General features: G+C 46.7%; 2 protein-coding genes across 2 annotated transcripts; both read right to left on the bottom strand.

The window, feature by feature from the left end:
- Nucleotides 1–15,878: 15,878 nt before the first annotated feature.
- LOC142282096 (protein kinase C theta type-like) lies at nt 15,879–17,469 on the bottom strand. The gene is made up of 5 exons (XM_075332937.1): nt 17,334–17,469; nt 17,032–17,223; nt 16,796–16,924; nt 16,536–16,702; nt 15,879–16,342 (listed from the first exon to the last, which is right to left on the bottom strand). The coding sequence occupies exons 1-5, from the start codon at nt 17,397–17,399 to the stop codon at nt 16,276–16,278; spliced, it is 621 nt and encodes a 206-aa protein (XP_075189052.1). The 5' UTR covers nt 17,400–17,469; the 3' UTR covers nt 15,879–16,275.
- On the bottom strand, nt 17,465–20,711 carry LOC142286061 (uncharacterized). Its single transcript, XM_075333320.1, has 6 exons — nt 20,081–20,711; nt 19,779–19,867; nt 19,458–19,628; nt 17,830–17,921; nt 17,634–17,696; nt 17,465–17,540 (listed from the first exon to the last, which is right to left on the bottom strand). The coding sequence occupies exons 1-6, from the start codon at nt 20,568–20,570 to the stop codon at nt 17,465–17,467; spliced, it is 981 nt and encodes a 326-aa protein (XP_075189435.1). The 5' UTR covers nt 20,571–20,711.
- Nucleotides 20,712–21,425: the final 714 nt, after the last annotated feature.

The following is a 21,425-nucleotide window of genomic DNA, read 5'->3' as shown; positions in this document are numbered from 1 at the left end:
GACAACAAGACTTAGCATTGTCAGTTCCTCTTCAGACACTTTTACTTGTGTTGGTGTAGATGGCACACCAACTAAAAACCAACTTACAGTGCCGGTCCCAATCGGTCCTTTCCCTGAAGTTTTGACCAGACTCCTGGTGTCGCCTACCTGTCCCATTAATCTTCTGGGTGCCGACCTCTTACACCGTTTCCGAGCCAACATCAATTTCGACTCCGATGGCATGACGGTAACTTTCTACAATCCCAATACACCGGAGGGAATTGAAGACGTGTGTATTGTCTCAGCATTGCCTATGATGCTCTTGTATCGAGACGATCCCTTGTATGGAATACCTGACAGTGTTATAGCTCTTATACCACAGTCTCTATGGTCAACGGGTCCCGAAGATGTTGGCCGTCTGCAAGTACCTCCCGTTATGGTGCGTCTTAAACCTGGGGCCCAGCTACCTCGAGTGCCGCAATATCCTCTGAAATCCATCCAGGAAGAATCACTCAAACTGCAAATATCAGCTCTCCTTGAAAACGGGGCCCTCATTCGCTGTGTTTCGCCATGCAATACGCCGTTGTTTCCTGTCAAAAAGAAGACATCTAAAGGAGAAGCTCCTAAGTTTCGGTTAGTGCAAGATTTGAGGGCCGTCAATGCTGCTACTCTGTTGGAAACCCCAGTGGTACCTAATCCACATACTCTTCTTGGACAGATCCCACCCTCAGCGACCGTTTTCACTGTCATTGATCTCGCCAACGCTTTCTTCAGTGTACCTCTACATCCAGACTGTCAATATTTGTTCGCTTTCACCTTCCAAAGAGGCCAGTATACATGGACAGTCATGCCACAAGGAGCACAAAACAGTCCCAATCAGTTCACTCAAGCAATGTCTATCATTCTCTCACCATGGCAGCAAGAGCATCCAGAAGTGGCTCTTTTACAGTATGTGGACGATCTACTCCTCTGTGCTGGGAGTGAACAAGACTGCTACGACTATTCCGTATCTTTGCTCCAGTTCCTTGCAGCCCAAAATTGTAAGGTCTCTAAGGCAAAGGTTCAGTAGTGCCAACCCAAAGTCGTATTCCTTGGTCATTGTATTTCACCAGGCTGTAAGCATCTTACGGAGGACAGGAAAGAGGCCATTGATGCTTTATCTTTTCCCAGGAATATCAAACAACTGCAAGCCTTCTTAGGCCTCATCACTTATTGCAGACAATGGATACCAGACGCTTCCAGGATCATGCAACCGTTGTACAATGCTGTCAAGACCAATCATATCACATATAACGACTCTCCTGAGGATTATGACAAACGAAATTGGGCTTTTGAGAAACTCAAAGACGCCATCTTAACAGCCCCAGCATTGGGCCTTCCGAACTATGCTTTGCCATTTACTCTTTTTCTTCATGAGATCGATGGCCATGCCTCTGGAGTGTTAACACAAGACCATGGCTCCAGAAAACGCCCAGTTGGATACTACTCTTGCAGACTTGACCCTGTGGCAAGGGCCTCGCCCACCTGTCTTCGTGCGGTCCATGCTGCACATCTTCTTCTTGACAAAACGGCCGACATTACCCTTGGCCACCCCACGGTGGTTCAAGCACCCCATGATTTGAAGGCGATTCTTGACCAGACTCAACCAAGACACCTGTCCGCCCAACGTCACCTTCGTCTTCAGTGCTCCCTACTACTTCCTGACAACGTTACTCTACAGCGATGTACTACCTTGAATCCCGCCACTCTTCTTCCGCTTTCTAGGGGGGACTACCCCATATGTCAGCATGAAGCCCATGAACGCTGCAGCTCCTGCGACATGGTTGACGTCCCTGTTTGCAGCCATGATTGCTTAAAGGAGATAGAAAAGGAAACTACTACACCTTGTCAAGTATCTGAAACACCTTTGCCAGATGCAGATCTTACTTTGTGGACAGATGGTTCTCGGTACGGGGATGGCGGCAAGTTCTACATGGGATTTGCTGTGACCACTCTGGATCAGCCAATTACATCGGGAGCCATACCATCCCACATGTCAGCACAAGAAGCGGAATTGGTAGCTCTCATCAAGGCATGTGAAGCGGCAGAAGGGAAAAGAGTCAACATCTATACTGACAGCAGGTATGCCTTTGGGGTTGTACACGATTTTGGACTGCTATGGTTGCACAGAGGACTCATTAACTCAACTGGAACTCCAGTGAAGAATGCGGTACTTGTCCAGAGACTGTTGCAGGCAGTTCAGATGCCCAGAGAAATAGCTGTCATGAAGGTCAGAGCGCATGGACGGCTGGACAGCCCAGAAGCACTTGGCAATCATTATGCTGATGAACTAGCGAAGACGGCAGCACGAGAGAAACCGGAAGAATTGGCGGATATTCTACTTATGGTAATAACCAGGACGGGGAAGGCTACACAGTCAGAAGACTCAGGCAATAAAGTGGGGAGGACTCCATATGATAAACTCATATCGGAACAGATCCATGCTCCATATGATGAGAGACAAGAATGGAAGAAGATGGGAGCCAAAGTGGATTGGAAACTTTGGAAGCTCGAGGGTCGAGTCTGTTTACCAAGAAGAATGTTCCCTGCAGTAGTAGCATGGGCCCATGGTTGTACGCACAGAGGGAAGAATCAAATGTTGGCACTCATCCAGAAGTTCTACTACGCACCAGGAATTTCCTCAGCAATATCCGCGTACACCAGAAGCTGCCAGACTTGCATAACATGTAATCCTGCACGAACAGAGAAGGCACCACAAAAACATCTGGCGAAGCCTCTTTATCCATTCCAAAGGATACAAGTGGACCACATCCAACTACCCAAAGTGGGGAAGTACGAGTATGTTTTGGTAGTTGTCGACATCTTTTCCAGTTGGCCCGAGGCCTACCCAGTAGTCAACATGACTGCAAGAGTCACAGCTAAACGGCTCATCACAGAAACCGTGTGCAGGTTTGGAATGCCAGAAGTCATCGAAATTGATCAAGGACCAGCCTTCACAGCTAACATTTACCAAGAACTGTGGAATATGCTTGGAGCAAGTCTCGGACTGCATACTCCGTATCATCCACAGAGCAGTGGGAAAGTGGAAAGGATGAACTCAACTCTGAAAACCAAACTGCTCAAGGCCTCACAAGACAGTGCACTGCCCTGGACAGAACTTCTCCCTATAGTCCTGTACCATGTCAGAAACACTCCTGTTGCAAAACATGGCCTAACCCCCTTTGAAATACTTTTTGGTTCCGTCCCCAGATTAGGGTCCTATTTCCCTCAAAATTTGTCTGACCACCATGACTCAGTTGTGCAGTTTGTTATTGAACTAGGTCGAGAGTTAACTAAAACACATGCAGCAGTTTTCTCTTCTCTTCCAGATCCTGACACAGATCTAGCCACCCACACATTGAAACCAGGAGAGTGGGTGGTGGTTAAAAAACACGTCAGGAAGAATTGTCTGGAGCCCAGATACGAAGGCCCGTTCCAGATAATCCTGGTGACTCCCACCTCCGTGAAACTCGAAGGCAGGACAACATGGATCCACGCCTCGCATTGCAGAAGGGTCGATCCACCAGAGCTGCACTGAGTGTCCTGCTTATACTTATCCTTTGCACAAAATCTGTGTGGTCTCAGGCCACTGTTACTAAAACAAATGATGTGGTTACGTTTTGGTACAATAGTTCGACACAAGTTGTCACTTTTACATTTGATTATTGTGATATCGTGAAATGTCAACTAGGACGGGCCCCCCAAGTGGGATGTCAGGCACACTTGAGACAGGGGCAACAGTACATATGTGTTACAGGAGGAGGATATGGAGACACATGTAGCTCATGGAAGGCTGTTGGGTGGAATACTGGTGAGAATTGGGGATACAAACCAAGTGTAGCCTTAAATAAACGGGATGAGAAGGGCAGATCTTTACTTACCAGGATGACACTCTCCCGTGTACCAGACACTAGAACATGTACTACAACGAATAACCAGTGTAACCCTTTAGTTCTCAACATAGAACACCCCCAACCACAGGATGAAGGTATATACCTTCTGGGTACACATATAAAGGGTGGACATAATGGTTGTACGCAGTTGGGAAAATTTAGGTTATTACAGATGACAAAAGTTCTACCAGTATTTCGAATGCTTACACATATTCAGACCTTTCACAGTATGGTAGCCATAGCTAATCCCACCATGGAAGATGTATATGCGGTCGAACAGGGTTATACAGACACTAACCTGTGGTTAGAATGGATGAAATATACAGTGCACCAAGCCAACAGGTCAGACTGTTATGTATGTGCAGGAGCTAGACCTCATTTAGGAACTGTCCCACTAAATTTAGATTACGAAGCTGAATTATGTCTTGTTAGTCTGTTTACAAATATGACTGAGGGAAATGCATGTGAAGAATGGAAAAAGAGATACCCGATAATAGCTAAGGCCTTCTCCCCTGGGAAAGGCATTACTATATACCCTGGCAACTATACCTGTTATAATGTGAGTGGTCAAGGGAGAGATATGGGTAGATTTCGAGATGGGTTCTGTGGATCCTATAGCAATCTCACCCGTGATCACTTAATTAACCAGGTACAGTCCGTGGCAGATGTGTTTTGGATTTGTGGGGATATGAAAATTCGATCACGAGTAGAAGGAAATTGGACGGGAGAATGCACTTTAGCTAAGGCACTTATGCCTATACACATAGCCCCCGCTGACCACACTGTCAAAGAAAATGACTTCATAGCACACATCAAAATCAACTTACGGACTCGACGAAGTGCCGATGATGACCGTACCAGTAGAAATACACCTAAAGGCTCTTTTGACCCACATGTTTACATTGATGCTATTGGAGTGCCTAGGGGGGTCCCTGACGAATATAAAGCTAGAGACCAAGTCAGGGCGGGGTTCGAATCCATTATCCCCATAATTACTGTAAATAAAAATGTAGACTGGATTAACTACATCTACTATAATCAGCAACGTTTTGTTAATTATACACATGACGCCTTACAGGGACTGGCAGAACAACTAGATCCGACTTCCATCATGGCTTATCAAAACAGAATGGCTTTGGATATGATCCTTGCAGAGAAAGGTGGAGTCTGTAAAATGGTGGGGGATGTTTGTTGCACATATATACCAGATAATACTGGAGTGGATGGGAAGGTCACCTTAGCTATAAAGAAACTTACTACACTGTCTGAAGAATTAAAGAAAAATTCAGGAGTGACCGACCCTTGGGGAGATTATTTTGGATGGACAAGTTCTTTTAAAGGCTGGTTGATCCAGATAGGGACCGCCTTAAGTATAGTATTAGTTATATTATTAGCCATTCTGGTTTGTGTAATTCCGTGTTTGAAGAAAATATTTTCCAAAACAGCTGAAGTAACATTAGGAAGGACCTTTCCTTTACTCGAAACAGAAGACCTAGATATGACAGACGACATGCCCATAAAGACCAACACGACCCTCTCCCCCAGTTACAAAACGATTCTGCTAGAATAAACTGTTAGAAGAGAGGAATTAGAGAACCTTGGGACATGGGAAAGTCCAACTACAAAGGGTGAGGACTCGCCTAGGAGTCCTTGGTCTCAAACCGGTGAAAAAAACCACTTCCCCTTTCCGCCCATGCCTCAACGTTCCGTTAGGCAGGTTTTCCGATAAGTCTTTCTACCTCTCTTCCTAAGGGAACACAGTACCCTTAGAATTTAGAAATGGCAGAAGTAAGTCTTTAGGGGGGACTGTTGAGGATAAAGAATTGAGTATCCAAAAATACTTAATTCAGCCATTTCATAGACTCAGGTATATAGTTTAGTAAGATGTAAACTAACACACATATCTATGCATGTCTTTGTTCTCTTTTATTCTTTTACTAATACGTTTATATAAGTATATTGCATATTCAGTGTATTTTCCTTAGACTCAGTATATACTAGGATATATATATATATATATATAGCTTGAAGATGGCTGCTATTTCCTGTCCTACACCCAAGACAGATGGACAAAAGAAATTCCTGGAGCCTGGACTGACCAATCCAAGGGGGATATGCAGATCTCTCTACGTCATGAAGCCCTGACCTACGATACTTGATTGGACTAAAACTTTTGTTTACACCCCTTTTACTTCGTGGTCTAATTGTCCGAGAATAAAGATTTTCAGTCTTGCCTCAGCCTTGGTCGTGAGAGGAAGAGTTATAATTGATTCCAATTAATTATCATTCTTTTTCGCCGTGCACAAACGACATTTTAATTCGGAACAACGATCAGATCGAGGGATCACTTGTATCCCACAAACCTCAACAGAACAATCACTAAAACAATGTTAGCTGCTCCTTTTAAGGCAGGAATGCAATGATGCTAAAATGTGTTTTGGGGGTTAAAGTTCATTTTCTTAGCCAATATTGACTTTGCAAGTAATTGCTGTTAAGCTGATTACTCTTTATGACATTCTGGAGTATATGCAAATTGCTATTAGAAAAACTTAAGCAGTAGACTTTGTAAAAATTAATATTTGTAGCATTCTCAAAACTTTTGGCCATGACTGTATTTCTATTTAAAAATATCTGCCCTACGCTGTGACCCAGAATAAATAATGGCCCCTCACTGTGTTCTCTGCACAAAATATGACCCACACACTGCCCCTCTTATCTTACATGCCCCACACACTCCCTCTCCTTTCCATACTACTCTTCACACTGTGCTCTCATTGTATCACCCTATACTGCTTAGTCTTTATACTGTGCCCTCTCATTCCACCCCCTCCTTGCTATGGCCTCACACTGTCCTCCAATTCTGCCCCCTCTCCATACCACGTCCCTCCACTACCCAGTCTCTATTCTGTGCCCCCTCACATTTTTCTCATACCTTACTGTCTTCCTCACTACCTCCTGCGTGTCCATATACTTTTCCACTTCACTCCCCATCCTGCCCACTTGCTCCTCATACCATGTCACTCTTTATTCTGTGTCCTCAAAATTTTTTCCCCATTTGCTCCCCATACCATGTCTGTATATGTCACCCCTCCCTCTCGCCATACATCATCCCTACCCTCCCTCTCCCCATACATCACCTCTCACCCTCCCTCTCCCCGTACATCACCCCTCACCCTTCCTCTCCCCATACATCACCCCTCACCCTTCCTCTCCCCATACATTAACCCTCCCCCTCCCTCTCCCCATACATCACCCCTAACCCTTCCTCTCCCCATACATTAACCCTCCCCCTCCCTCTCCCCATACATCACCCCTCACCCTCCTTCTCCCCATACATCACCCCCCACCCTTCCTCTCCCCATACATCACCCCTCACCCTCCCTCTCCCCATACATCACCACTCACCCTCCCTCTCCCCATACATCACCACTCACCCTCCCTCTCCCCATACATCACCCCTCACCCTCCCTCTCCCCATACATCACCACTCACCCTACCTCTCCCTATACATCACCCCTCATCCTCCCTCTCCCCATACATCACCCCTCACCCTCCCTCTCCCCATACATCACGCCTCACCCTCCCTCACCCCATACATCACCCCTCACCCTCCCTATACATCACCCCTCACCCTCCCTCTTCCCATACATCACCACTCACCCTCCCTCTCCCCATACATCACCCCTCACCCCCCCTCTTCCCATACAACACCCCTCACCCATCCTCTCCCCATACATCACCCCTCACCCTCCCTCTCCCCATACATCACCCCTCACCCTCCCTCTCCCCATACAACACCCCTCACCCTCCCTCTCCCCATACATCACCCCGCATCCTCCCTCTACACATAAATCACCCCGCATCCTCCCTCTACACATACATCACCTCGCATCCTCCCTCTCCCCATACATCACCTCGTATCCTCCCTCTCCTCATACATCACCCCGCATCCTCCCTCTCCCCATACATCACCCCACATCCTCCCTCTCCCCATACATTAACACTCCCCCTCCCTCTCCCCATACATCACCCCTCACCCTCCCTCTCCCCATACATCACCCCTAACTTTCCCTCTCCCCATACATCACCCCTCACCCTCCTTTTCCCCATACATCACCCCTCACCCTACCTCTCCCTACACATCACCCCTCATCCTCCCTCTCCCCATACATCACCCCTCACCCTCCATCTCCCCATACATCACCCCTCACCCTCCCTCTCCCCATACATCACCCCTCACCCTCCCTATACATCACCCCTCACCCTCCCTCTCCCCATACATCACCCCTCACCCATCCTCTCCCCATACATCACCCCTTACCCTCCATCTCACCATACATCACCCCCCATCCTCCCTCTCCCCATACATCACCCCTCACCCTCCCTCTCCCCATACATCACCCCTCACCCATCCTCTCCCCATACATCACCCCTTACCCTCCATCTCACCATACATCACCCCCCATCCTTCCCCTCCCCATACATCACCCCTCACCCTCCCTCTCCCCATACATTAACCCTCCCCCTCCCTCTCCCCATACATCACCCCTCACCCTCCTTCTCCCCATACATCACCCCCCACCCTTCCTCTCCCCATACATCACCCCTCACCCATACATCACCCCTCACCCTCCATCTCCCCATACATCACCCCCCACCCTTCCTCTCCCCATACATCACCCCTCACCCTCCCTCTCCCCATACATTAACCCTCCCCCTCCCTCTCCCCATACATCACCCCTCGCCCTCCTTCTCCCCATACATCACCCCGCATTCTTCCTCTCCCCATACACCACCCCGCATCCTGTCTCTCCCCATACACCACCCCGCATCCTGTCTCTCCCCATACATCACCCCTCATCATTTCTCTCCCCAAATATCACCCCTCATCATTTCTCTCCCCATACATCATCCCTCATTATTTCTCTCCCCATACATCACCCCTCATCATTTCTCTCCCCATACATCATCCCTCATCATTTCTCTCCCCATACATCACCCCTCATCATTTCTCTCCCCATACATCATCCCTTATCAATTCTCTTCCCATACATCATCCCTCATCATTTCTCTCCCCATACTGTGCCCAAAGATGCTTCCCCCTCCCCAACTTCTCTTCCCACCATACTGTCAAAAGATCGTTACCCCTCACCCCTACTGTGTCTATAGATACTGCTCCCTTCCCATCCTCTCTTCTCCTTATTGTCTTTAGATACTGCCCCCTCCCCAACCTCTATCCCCTCATAATGTGTCCATTGATAGTTAACTCTCCGCACCCTCTGTCCCCCCATTCCGTGTGCATAGATACCTCCCCCCTCACCCCATAATGTTCCTCCGTCCGTGTCTTCAGCTCCACAGTTGAGCACTTATCAGCGCTCTCTGCCGCCTCTGCGCTGCGGCCCTGACTTCCGGGTCAGCAGTGTGATCAGCTGACCTAATCACAGTACAGCCGTCGCTCTGACCCGGAAGTCAGCGCCGGCGTCACCGCTCCAATTGTCCTTGCGTCTGACAGATGCAAGGACAATTGAGCAGTGGGAGCTGCGTGCTGCAGCGCTGCCGTTTATATAAGTGCGGCTGTCAGCGTGACAGCTGCGCTCAGAATAGCAGCTCCCACTGCAGAGCGGCAAACGCAGCCCCCGGGGAAACTTTCACAGCACAGCATCAGGCAGCCCGATAGCGCCCCCTGACAGCTGCGCCCGGGGCAGATGTGTGGCGCCCCAGGACCTGGTCGCCACAACAGCATTGCCCTTCCAAAGGGTTACTGCTGAGCCTGGAGGTAATTGGGAGGTCTATTGGCCAGCAAGTTTAACATCCAATGCAGTTCTCCCAACGGCCAGCAGGGGGAGCTCTGAACCTGGAATTCCAGGGAGCATTCCTCAAGTCTGACCTGAGGGAGGAAGTAGTGGTCAGTCTGTAGAGAGAAGTGATAGCGAGCTGACGCAGAGTGTGCTGTCCTGTGGATCTGGGGCCTAGAGCTGGAGCAGCTTGGCCCAGGGACGCAGGAGTAGCAGAGAGGCAGAGAAGAGACTCGGACATCGGAGTCTGTGGCCACCAGGGCTTAAAATATTCCCTGGTAGCCGAATCCGAAGGGCAGGAGAGCTTCAAGCACCTGGCCCATAAACAGCCCGAAGGTACAGCTGCAGCATCAGGGCCCGGTGAGGACTCCAGCAGAGAAGCACCAGAGAGGGCCTGCGCAGCCTACCACAGAGGGAAAGGGACGTACCACCGGTCCCAGCAGCAAGAGGGCTATTGCTAGATCCATAGAGCAGGGTCCTATCATAGTAAAGAAAAGAACAGGAGTAGGCCTCATACTCAGCTGGCCAGAGAGATCACCCCAAGTACTTCCAGGCCGACCGGATCCCCTTCACCACCTGTGACGGTCTCCCAGGACTGGACTGTTCTTAAAGTAAAAGAGGAGAAGGTAAAGAGACTGTTGTTTGTGCCTGGTTCTTTCATTGCCTGTCGGCCCTGCACCGTGTTATCCACACAACACCATAGACTTTCACGAGCACCAACTGTGCCCCGGGGCACCGCTCCACCTGTGGGGAGCAGTACCACCATTGCTGCCATTACATCACCCCGGAGGTCTCATACAGCAGCGGCGGCCTAATAGCCGCATACCACAGGTGGCGTCACGAACACAAACTTTAATTCATCAGCCATATTTAACTGACACCCACCAGGGCCACGGAGTCAGGCCCCGCCACCACTGACTACCTCTGGACTAATCCGGCCCGGCACCGGGTGTCCCATAGCCCTGGGGTGGGCGAGTCAGATGCCTCACAAGGCCTCTTCTAGATACGCCTCTGCCATACGTAGCAATGTACCACCCCCCCTCCCTTCGAGACCACTGTCTCCCAAAGCCAATCTAGCTGAAGTATACAAATAATGGGGTACTTAGCGTGTGGCTGGTAATCCCGATATGTTTCCCCCCAATTATTATTTGGGGTTGATAATGATCGCTGAGTGACAGTGTTCCTGCTAATGAAAGGGGGTGGGGAGGGCAACACTTATGTCTTTATAGGACTTAGAACGCTACAAGGGCTCATTGGTTTGACCAACATACGAAGGAGGGGAGGGGCAGGTCCAAATCTTGTATCAGGGCAATTCGGACTAGTTACACCACTAGCTATATGCATCTGCTGACTTTATGGACAGGACCAAGCGCTGTATGGAGAATGGCTGAACCGAACCCACAGCAGGGCTGCAATAGTGCAGTCATGGATTTACTCAGATCATTACATATATGTGCAGGGGAGCAGAAGGACACGTGAGCCCCCGGGCAGTCATGTGGATGGTCGGCACCTCAGGTCTTGTGTGACCTGCAGGATACGGTATAAGATCTATTATAAGTCACATACATTATTATAAGGCCATAACCTGGTGACTTTCTATTTTTAAGCTTTGTTCCTCCCTTCTTTCTAGAAGTATAGCAGTTTATAATTTTTTTTCTAGACATAACCACAGGAAAGTGTCACACAGAGTTTTGCTCAAAACTTGCCAAGTGTCATGGCGTCATCAGACACTGTTCACACTACAGTTTCTGACACTCCGCACTATAGTTTCTCTGGTGTTTCTGAGTTAGGCTGGTGTCATACTTGTGAGTGACTCTTGCGTAACTTGCGCAAGTCTCGCATCGGCATCACCCGGCACGGCCGCACATTCTCCTGACATGAGCGGGTCAGCTGCATGTATCTCTATGCAGCTAAGATGCTCCTGTTCAGAGAGCATCAGGCTGTTCCGGGTGATGCAATGTGAGTCTCGCGCAAGTCACTCATAAGTGTGACTCCAGCCTTTCACAGGCATGCTCGGGCGTCAACCAGCTGCGTGCTCATTAATGGTCAGGCTAGCAAGATTTAAACTCTGCTAGCCTGTTGGTTACCTCTGGGATCACGTTTTTGGAAACCTATGATAGTTACTTCCTACCTTTTTAAAATGGTAGAAGCTGTCTATCCATGCCAACTATAGTCTTATACTTTGTTGGTCTGTGTGCTGTTGTATCCCAGTCCTGCTCATGACTGTGCTGCTTTGCACTTGGTGTTGTTGTGGAGAAACCCGTTGTTTACTCCCTGCTCCTATGCCCTTATTGTCTTATACCTCTCTGTGAGCACATTATGAGATATGGTTTCGATTTTCCCTGTTTGTCTATCTCTGTTGGTTTAATGTCGCTCCTGTCCCTGCCCTCCTCAGGGTAGGGGGTTGGAGGTATAAGATCAGGGCTGGTCAGGATGGCGGCTCAGATATCCTCACCTTCAGCTGTAACTCTGAGATAAGAGATAGCTAGTGATCCCTAGCCTGAAGGCCAGTCTAGGAGCCTCTGTCCCCTGCACTCTCCCCCATCATCATGACAGAAAGTTGTTTTTTTTTTGTGCGGGCAGGTTGTAGTTTTGAATAGTGGCATTAATTTTACCATATATTTTGCTGAAAAATAGGAAAAAATAAAATGTAGAATGATGGTGAAAATGGTGAGAAACCTTATTCCGCCATTGTTTTTTTCTTCTTGTATTTACAGTGTTTATTGTGAAGTATAAATGACCTGGCAACATGATTCTACAGGCCGGACAGATTACAGCGATACTAAACGTTTATTGTTTTGATATATCTACAGCAGGTGAAATAAGTATTGAATACACATCAACAATTTTCTAAGTAAATATATTTCTAAAGTTGCTATTGACATGAATTTCTCACCAGATGTCGGTGACAACCCATCAAATCCACACGGGCAAAGGAATCCAACCCTAGATGTTCATAAATAAATAATCTAACCCTTTAAAAGTCAATTATACTGTGACGCCCTGGCCTTTCAGGTCATCACAAGGGTGCCGTGCAACCTGCCCTTCTGCATGGTACCAGATCCTCCTTGGTTACGGGTCCTGTCAATTAGGTGTTGCTACCAACAGGTGTTTATAAATCCTGAGGAACACTCTGCACCACACCCACCAACCACCCATTGGGCAGCCTGAGGGGAATAGGCCACCCAGATGGAGGGATGGAAGAAGGTGAGCAGAGATGTCAGTAGTTGAGTAGAGTTGAGCAGTGAGACAGCGGTGACAGGATAGGTCACGCTGTGGAGCTGGGCTCCTGTACCCGTCCCAGGTGCCAGACGTTAGCCTGGCCAGAAGGAGCTGGAACCCCGGTCGCAGGGGATAGTGACAGGGGGTTCGGTGCTGCTACAGAGAGCAGGCCGGCTGCCTTGTGCTACAACCGGGCAGGGGCCAGGGCACGACGGGGTACGCGTATCCTAGGCTGGGAAGAAGCTTCACGCAGCCCAGTAATTCACCCGACGGGAATGGAGTCTTCAGGAACCATTCCCCAGCCGCTCCAGAATCGGGGTACTAGTGCAACGAAGGGGATAGGACATCCCACAACCATCCAGAAAATCCCAATCGGAACCCTGAGACAGGCTCACCTTGCTAGCCACGCAAGTGAGCGGGACCCGAGTAGTCTTAGGCGAAAGGGATTTTCACATGTATCATCTATTTAATTCATTTTATATTTTGATCTTTGCTGCACAGCGGGAAACAAAGGACCAAAGAATGGTCCTGAACGATTTGTAGCGATCAGCAACTTCACAGCAGGGGCCAGGTCGCTGATGTGTTTCACACACTGCAATGTCGCTGGGGAGGTCGCTATAACGTCACAAAACCGGTGACGTTACAGCGATGTCGTTTGCGATGTTGCAGTGTGTAAAGCCACCTAGAGGCATGAGTATTATGGATGTCAGCTCTGCCGTCCCATTGAGCTGAGTCTGTGGGATCTCTTCCAGTTATCATCTGTTCTAGGTGATTACATGGCTAATTAGCATTCTGACAATGGTCAGGCCGTTGCTAATTGTAAATTTGCTCAAGTGATGTGTGTTTCTCTGAGTTTTGGTCTCCATTGCAGATCTTGGATTCACCCATTTGACTTTGTATTGAGCCGTTACCTTCCTGATACTTTGACCTCGGACAGTGACCGGACTAATCTTTTGTCTTTTCCCTTTGTCTATTACGATCCCTCTTGGTACTGACCCTGAACCTCTTCACTATCCTCCCTCACGGCACGTCTGTTAGTAGTGACTGGTGTCACAGTGGGCTTTTCATTTTTGTTCTCTTTACAGCATTTATCATGTATTTCATTCATTTTATATTTTGATCGGTAAAACATTTATAGACAATAACAAATATTCCTTTTTATTTTTTTTTTAAATGAGTAAAGAGAAGATAATTCAACATCTTTTCTTTTTTTTTAACTTTTAAAACAACGTTTTTTAAATGTATTTGTTTTTTATTGTTTTTGTGGATATGACCTTTATGTATAATAATTGCTTTTAAAGCACCTGTAACAACCAGAACTACAAAATGTAGACATTATTTCTCGTGAGTAATTAATAATATAAAAAACTCAAACAATGCACCAGTAAGGCATTTCTTTCTTCCTCCCGCCCTCCAAAAACAGATTTAAAATTAATCAAAATGTCTGCTGTACCCAAAATGACACCAATGAAAAGTGAATACAAGTTATCACCACATTACATGCACTCTGTGCTCTTAAGTGGGTGACTGTACAATACTTATCCATGGAGATACAAAATATATCTACTACTACTAGTATATGATGGTGAATGGTCCAGTTTATTACTGGTAAAAATAATCTTAGGTTCCGCTGTAGCACTAGTGGTGTGAGCTCCACCGAGGGCCATTTTCGAGGCAACATGTCATCCAGAAATGCTGGTCCGCGGTCATATTATTGACTCCTGGTAGGATTTTCATGGTCTGAAAAGAATGTGTTCTGTTATTGTGCCTGTTAGGCTGTCTGTGGGAGTGTAACACCCTCAGTGGTGCTCAAACCAAAATTCGTCACAAATTCCAATCATCTTAAAAGAAAGAAAAGGTTGGTAAGAGGTTGGGACCTGTTGAAACGTGAGGACACGCGCAAACGGCCGCCATCGTCCACAGCACCCCACATTCTCCTTCCCACTGACTTTTAACATTGAAATAAAGGATTGAATTTATACCCAGTGAGATCCAACCTTTTCTTCTTCTAGCATGCCAAGGCCATTCACCTGGTAGCCAGTGGAAGTGTCACCTTAGGAACGGACAGGTGTTATCGTATGGAAATCTGGGGAGTGAAGGCGGATTTATACCAAGGTGTTACTCCCTGCTTGACCTGTTATGAATAAAAGAGAATAATGGAAGACATTTTTCAAAACTGTAGCCAGGAAGAGTGAAGCAGTGAGCGATAGTCACCAGGAGCTCAGCCTGACGTGTATCTGCACTGTACACCTTTATCTATAATAGCTGGAATTGCTGTACCTGTAACCACTTAAAACTATAGCACTTACATATTATCTCTCCTGCACAAATGAAACCCCCCCAAAACACCAGAAAATCATTTCTTCCTTCCTTCACCCCTCCAAAAACAGATTTAAAAATTGACCAGACAGTTTGATATAATCCAAAATGGTATCAGTGAAAAGTGTATACACGATACCACCACATTACATGCACCCTGTGCTCTTAAGGGGTGGAATGTAAAATACTTATCCATGAAGATATAAAATAAATCTACTACTACTACTAGCACATGATGGTGAATGGTTTTGTTTATTGCTGTTAAATATCTTTTAAAAATCTTAGGTTCCTTTCTGTCACTAGTCGTGTGAGCTCCACCGAGGGCAACAAGACTATAAGTTGCCATTTTCGTGTTGTATTTATCCATCGGCACTCAGGAGAGGAAAAACCCCCTGTGGGGGAAACCTCTAGGGAGCCATGGCCTATGGATAAGTGCCCTTCCCTGGGGGCACAAGGCAACATGTTGTCTAGTAGTGCTGGTCCACGGTCATATTATTGACTCCTGGTAGGATTATCATGGTCTACAGCTCCATGGCCTACGGATAAGTGCCCTTTAATGTGGGCACAAGGCAACATGTTGTCGTTAAATGCTGGTCCACGGTCATATTATTGACTCCTGGTAGGATTTTCATGGTGTACAGCTCCATGGCCTAAGGATAAGTGCCCTTCCCTGGGGTCACAAGTCAGCATGTTGTTTTGTAGTGCTGCTCCACGGTCATATTATTGACTCCTGGTAGGATTGTCATGGTCTACAGCTCCATGGCCTACGGATAAGTGCCCTTTCCTGTGGGCACAAGGCAACATGTTTTCGTGAAATGCTGGTGCACGATCATATTATTGACTCCTGGTAGGATTTTCATGGTCTCCAGCTTCTTCTTGTATTCAGACACTGCAGATGCAGCAACAACCCCTAGCCCTGATTATGGGAGGCCAAAGGAGTGGATGTGGCTACACTGCAGGTCACGGCCCTCTGGACACTCCTAGTGCTGGTGGAATAGGAACCAGTGAACAGCGGTTCTCAGAGCTGTTCACTTCCAGCGTTTTATCCTCCTCCAGATCCTGTGTAAGGCGTCCCTCACAATACTGCAAAATGTCCTGTCGGGAGAGACAATAGGTTAGAAAGGATTCTTATATCCCAATAAGACACATGAAATGGAGCTGTCCTGAGGGGAAACCACCTGCAGACTAAAAGCAAATGGATTCCACATTAGACTCTGTTGACAGATTCATAAAGTTATGGAGGGGCCTATGAAACCCCCCTATCCCCGTCCCATTTACACTGACTCACCTGCGATGGGGTTTTACAGGCTTTGGCATTGGTTTTATGACCTTCCATCCATCACTGGCAAATGTAAATCCACAGAAGAGTTGTTGATCTTCTTCAGCTATCGGTAGTCTCATGAGTTTGCTGAAGCACGGGACAGGATTCATTTTAGATAATGTCATCACTTCTGGCTGCAGAGTGAAGATACAAGAATCAGTGTTCATAAAGAAGAAACACAACAGAAATGTACTTGTGCCACCATCTTCTCTGGGTCGTTTACTTACAAGGGGTAGCTGGAATGGTGGACATGCTCTGGCTTCCTCTATATCTGTCCAGTTAATCTCTGTAAAGAATGGATGATCCCTGATATTATCCACAAATTTTTGCCTACTTTCTGGTGACTTATCCAGGAGCTGGGAAGATATAATAAAGATTATTCAGTCTATAGTCATCCTTCATTTTCATTGTGTATTTCATTACATGTATCCACTCTATTACTGAGATGTGTCTTTATACTCACCCCCTTAATGATGGCTTTGAGTTGGAGGTCCAATTTCTTTGGGAAGACTGGTTCATCATTGACTTTTCCCATAATGGTGGTCCAATGAAGTTTACCTTTATAGAATGGATGTCCACCAATAGCCATCTCATATAACACCACACCAGCAGAGAACCAGTCCACTGCTGTGTTGTAGGGCTTCTGTAGAAAAATCTGTGACGACATGAAAAAGACAATAAAAGCTTTGTTCAGCCAGCAGAAGACATGGAGATGTCCAGCCTTGTACACAGGGATAACTCAGGGACATGTAGATAATTTCTCACCTCAGGAGCCATGTATATATAGGTTCCAACACAATCTGAAGTCTTTGTATCGCCAAAGATGTTCATTGCGGCAAGACCGAAATCAGCAATCTTCAAGTGACCGGTGCTGTCCAGTAAAATATTCTCTGGTTTTAGGTCTCTGGTAAAGGGAAGAGTTTATAAAATGTGATAATTATTATATTAACGGGTCTAATGATGTATTGTGGCCTGAAATATCAAGTGTTTCCAGGGGGCATGAGGATGAGGGTATAGAAGTGTTTATATTCCAGGTCTACACAAAAGAAGACGTGCTGCACCTACCTGTGTATGATGCCTCTGGAGTGGAGAAACTGCAGCCCACAGATCAGCTCAGCGGCAATAAATCTAATGAGAAAAAATGATAAAGGAAACAACATCCATCATTTCAACCACTAAACTACGAGACTAATAATGGCATAAAGCCGGAATGTTCCTAACAACGATCATCTTCATCTAATGTATCCATGTTGTGTCTTACCTGGTGGCTGGAATGGGAAGTGGGGCATTGCGTTTCAGGAATTGTCTAAGGTCTCCTCCACTGAGATATTCCATGACGTAGAAGACGTAGTCCTATGATAAAGCAGAGGAGATAATAGCTGTTACTGGTATAGTCAAGATAAAGGGCACTGGTGGTAATGTTATAATACATATAATACTATGGTAGTGACCTAGAAGAACATTGCACACAGATGGCCATATAGACAGGCATTGATAGAATATATAGAAGACTCAGAGTCAGGGGCGTAATGATAGCGGTCACAGAGATCACAATTGCGACCTTGACCGGCGACCACCATGTAGAGAAAGAAGCAGCTGTCTCCTCTCTGTGAGAAAGGAGCTGCGCTGTAATAGCAGACCACGCGGCCGCTATGGGGCCTGTGACTCAGGGGGCCCGGTACCAGCGTCCTTGCCCATCATTGTACAAAATAATGATGAAGGATGGAGTGGAGCAGGACTATGGGGATGCATTATAATATATGAAGGGTTGTGTGGGACCCAGTATACTTTATGGAAGGCTATGTGGGGGCCATTATAGTATTTGAAGGGGCCATTATAGTATTTGGAAAGTTGTATACGAGGGGGAAAAAGATAAAAGCTTAGGATGGGAAAGATTTATGCAGAGGGAAAAAGGCTTTTTTCCCCTCAGCACTCAGCTTTTCCATGCTCTGCTATACATATTTCACTCAGCACCCAGCTTTCCCACACTCTGCTATACATATTTCCCTCAGCACCAAGCTTTCCGATGCTTTGCTCTGATAGCATAGGAAAGCTGGGTGCTGAGGGAAAGATGTATATCAGAGCATGTAATACTATGGTAGTGACTTAGGGTACTTTCACACTTGCGTTGTTTTCCTTCCGTTACAATCTGCCCTTTTGGAAAACAGCGGAATCCGTTAACGGATTCCGCTGTTTCCCATAGACTTGTATGGTTGACGGATTGTGCCAAAGGGAGCTGCGATGCTTCCGCTGGGCGACACTCCGTTGCTTCCGCCCAGCAGGAGGAACGCAGCATGTAACGTTGTTTTGAGCAGCGGAATCCTCTGGATTTCACTGCGCATGCTCTTTTTTTTTTCTTAAATCACAAACTTTATTTTGTCTCGCGGTGGCCGAACATTCAGCTGAGCGCCAGCATGCCCGGCCGCCGGCAAGTTACAGCGCTCAGCTGATCGCCCACCAGCATGCCCAGCCGCCGGCAAGTGACAACGCTCAGCTGAGCGCCCGCCAGCATGCCTGGCCGCCGGCAAGTGACAGCGCTCAACTGAGCGCCCGCCGGCATGCCCGGCCGCCGGCAAGTGACAGCGCTCAGCTGAGCGATCGGCTGCCGGCTATTGAGAGTGATCAGCTGATCGTTTCAATAGTCTGCTGCCGGTAAAACTGTAAAGGAAAAAATAAAAGCTTTCCATTGTTTTGTACGATCCGTAGCATCCGTTGTGCCACTATATGCAACGCATCTGTTGCATCCGTAACACAACGCAATGCTACGGAAGCCGTCCAACGCAAGTGTGAAACTAGCCTTAGAAGAATTTTGTACACAGATGGCCATATAGATCTGGTATTGATAGAATATATAGAAGACTCAGAGCTGTTAGATCATCAGCCTCTTACCTGGGACTGGAAGGTGGAAAAAGCCCGAGTAATGAATGGACTCTTCCTAGTCATCTCCAGGACTTGTCGCTCTATCAGTATGTCGTCTCTTGAGTCCTCAATTAGGAGCCTCTTCTTTACCATCTTCACTGCCACTTTTTGTTTGCAGGCCTTATGTGTGGCCAACATGACCTGGAGGATACAGAGCATTAGAACTGTAGGAAAGGCCCGTCCTGCCATGAGACATGACGAGAAAATGTGAAGCCGTAACGTTCCTAGAGTCATAATACTGCTCCACATCACACACATGAGGAAAATGTCACCACATTTCCTAATACTTACTTTACCATATCCACCCTTTCCAATGGTTTTATGGAAGGTGAAGCTCTTCAGTCCAGTCACAATGATGGGGGATTCAGCTGGGGTTGTCCCTAATGGAGAGAGGAGAAATAAGATGTATTATTCCTATATAATGCTAATGTGGCCTCCTATAGCAATTATAACATGGGGTAGAACAATATTAGGGGGGTATCAACGAGAAAAGGCACAAAAATCACAATAGTTGGGGTATTCTAAAGGCTCTCAATCCCGTCAATTACTACATTGGGGGCTATTGTCTCTTGGGGTCTTAGATCTGCACTCACCTGACAGCTGCTCAGTGTCAGCTCTGGGGGACCCGCTGGATCCATCATCAGCTTTGTCCCCCATCGCTTCTCCCCTTTTCCTCTTGTTCTCGATACACTCCTGTATCGGACTTCCAGGTCTTTTTGAAGCCTTGATAAGGCTTTGGTAGGTGCCATCTTTTTCACTCTCCGATGTTTCTATTCTCCTTCTTTTTGGCACCTTATCTATGCTCTCTCCCTTTCTCTTCCTCAAACTCTCCATATTCAGCTCAGTGTCAGCTTTGGGGGAGACGCTGGATCCGTCATCAGCTTTGTCCCCCATCGCTTCTCCCCTTTTCCTCTTGCTCACAATACTCTCTGGTATCGGGCTTGCAGGTCTCTTTGAAGCCATGATAAGGCTTTGGTTGGTGCCATATTTTTCACTTTCCGATGATTCTAATTTCATTTTTTTTGGCACCTCATCTATGCTCTCTCCCTTTCTATTCCTCAAACTCTCCATATTCAGCTCCATAGATGAAGTTCTGGGCTGAGGAAGGTCCTGTCCACCTCTAGAGCGCTCCCGGATGGCGCCTGGAACTGCTCTTCTAACAGGCCTTCTTGTAATCGGTATTATATTTTATATAAAACCAAAATTTGCTAAGCGCAAGTAAAAATCGCCTTCACTCACTAAGTGATGAAAACAAATGGACGATATTCAGGCTGCAGCGACATTCTGATGATTGTTCCATGACATCACAGGGGCATTGTGACATCATCACATTCTAAAGGTCACATGACATCACAGTGACTTGAGCCTGGCTGTGAGGTCTGTGTTCTTCAACAGTTATTAAGTCTTTATCATTTATTAGTTTCCATTTGAGTCCATGAAACGCCAAAATAAAACTTTTCAAATACAAAAAAAATAATTTAAATTAATTTGTTTTTTTTACATTTTTTTACACCATTTATCACTTAGCTTGTATATTGTAATGTAAATAGTATAAAAAATTAATGTAAGGGGGTAATAAAAGCGCTGCTGAGTATGATAGACAGGAAAAATATCATCATAAGAAGTCATTAAAAGAATAGGGGTGACGCGTTTCAATATGGGACAGATGTCTTCATCACGTCATGCTTGTATGTTAGCAGTACAACAGACAGAGATTAAATGGACAAAAAAGGAGGGAAAAGAGTTACACCCGGACATCATGGAGCTTAAAGTTGCCTTTGTGAGAAATCCCCTTTATTGTAAATGTATCCTATATAATATTAGTTACAGGGGGTCACCTAATTCAGAAGATCTCACCTGTATGAATATAATGTTCTCTGAATCTCTCATGTGGTCACTAAGGCTTGATCACCGCTGTGTCTGTCACTGAGCGGCAGC

Source organism: Anomaloglossus baeobatrachus, chromosome 2 (assembly GCF_048569485.1).
Source record: "Anomaloglossus baeobatrachus isolate aAnoBae1 chromosome 2, aAnoBae1.hap1, whole genome shotgun sequence".
NCBI classification, from domain to species: domain Eukaryota; kingdom Metazoa; phylum Chordata; class Amphibia; order Anura; family Aromobatidae; genus Anomaloglossus; species Anomaloglossus baeobatrachus.
This window is presented reverse-complemented; position numbering and strand designations above follow the sequence as displayed.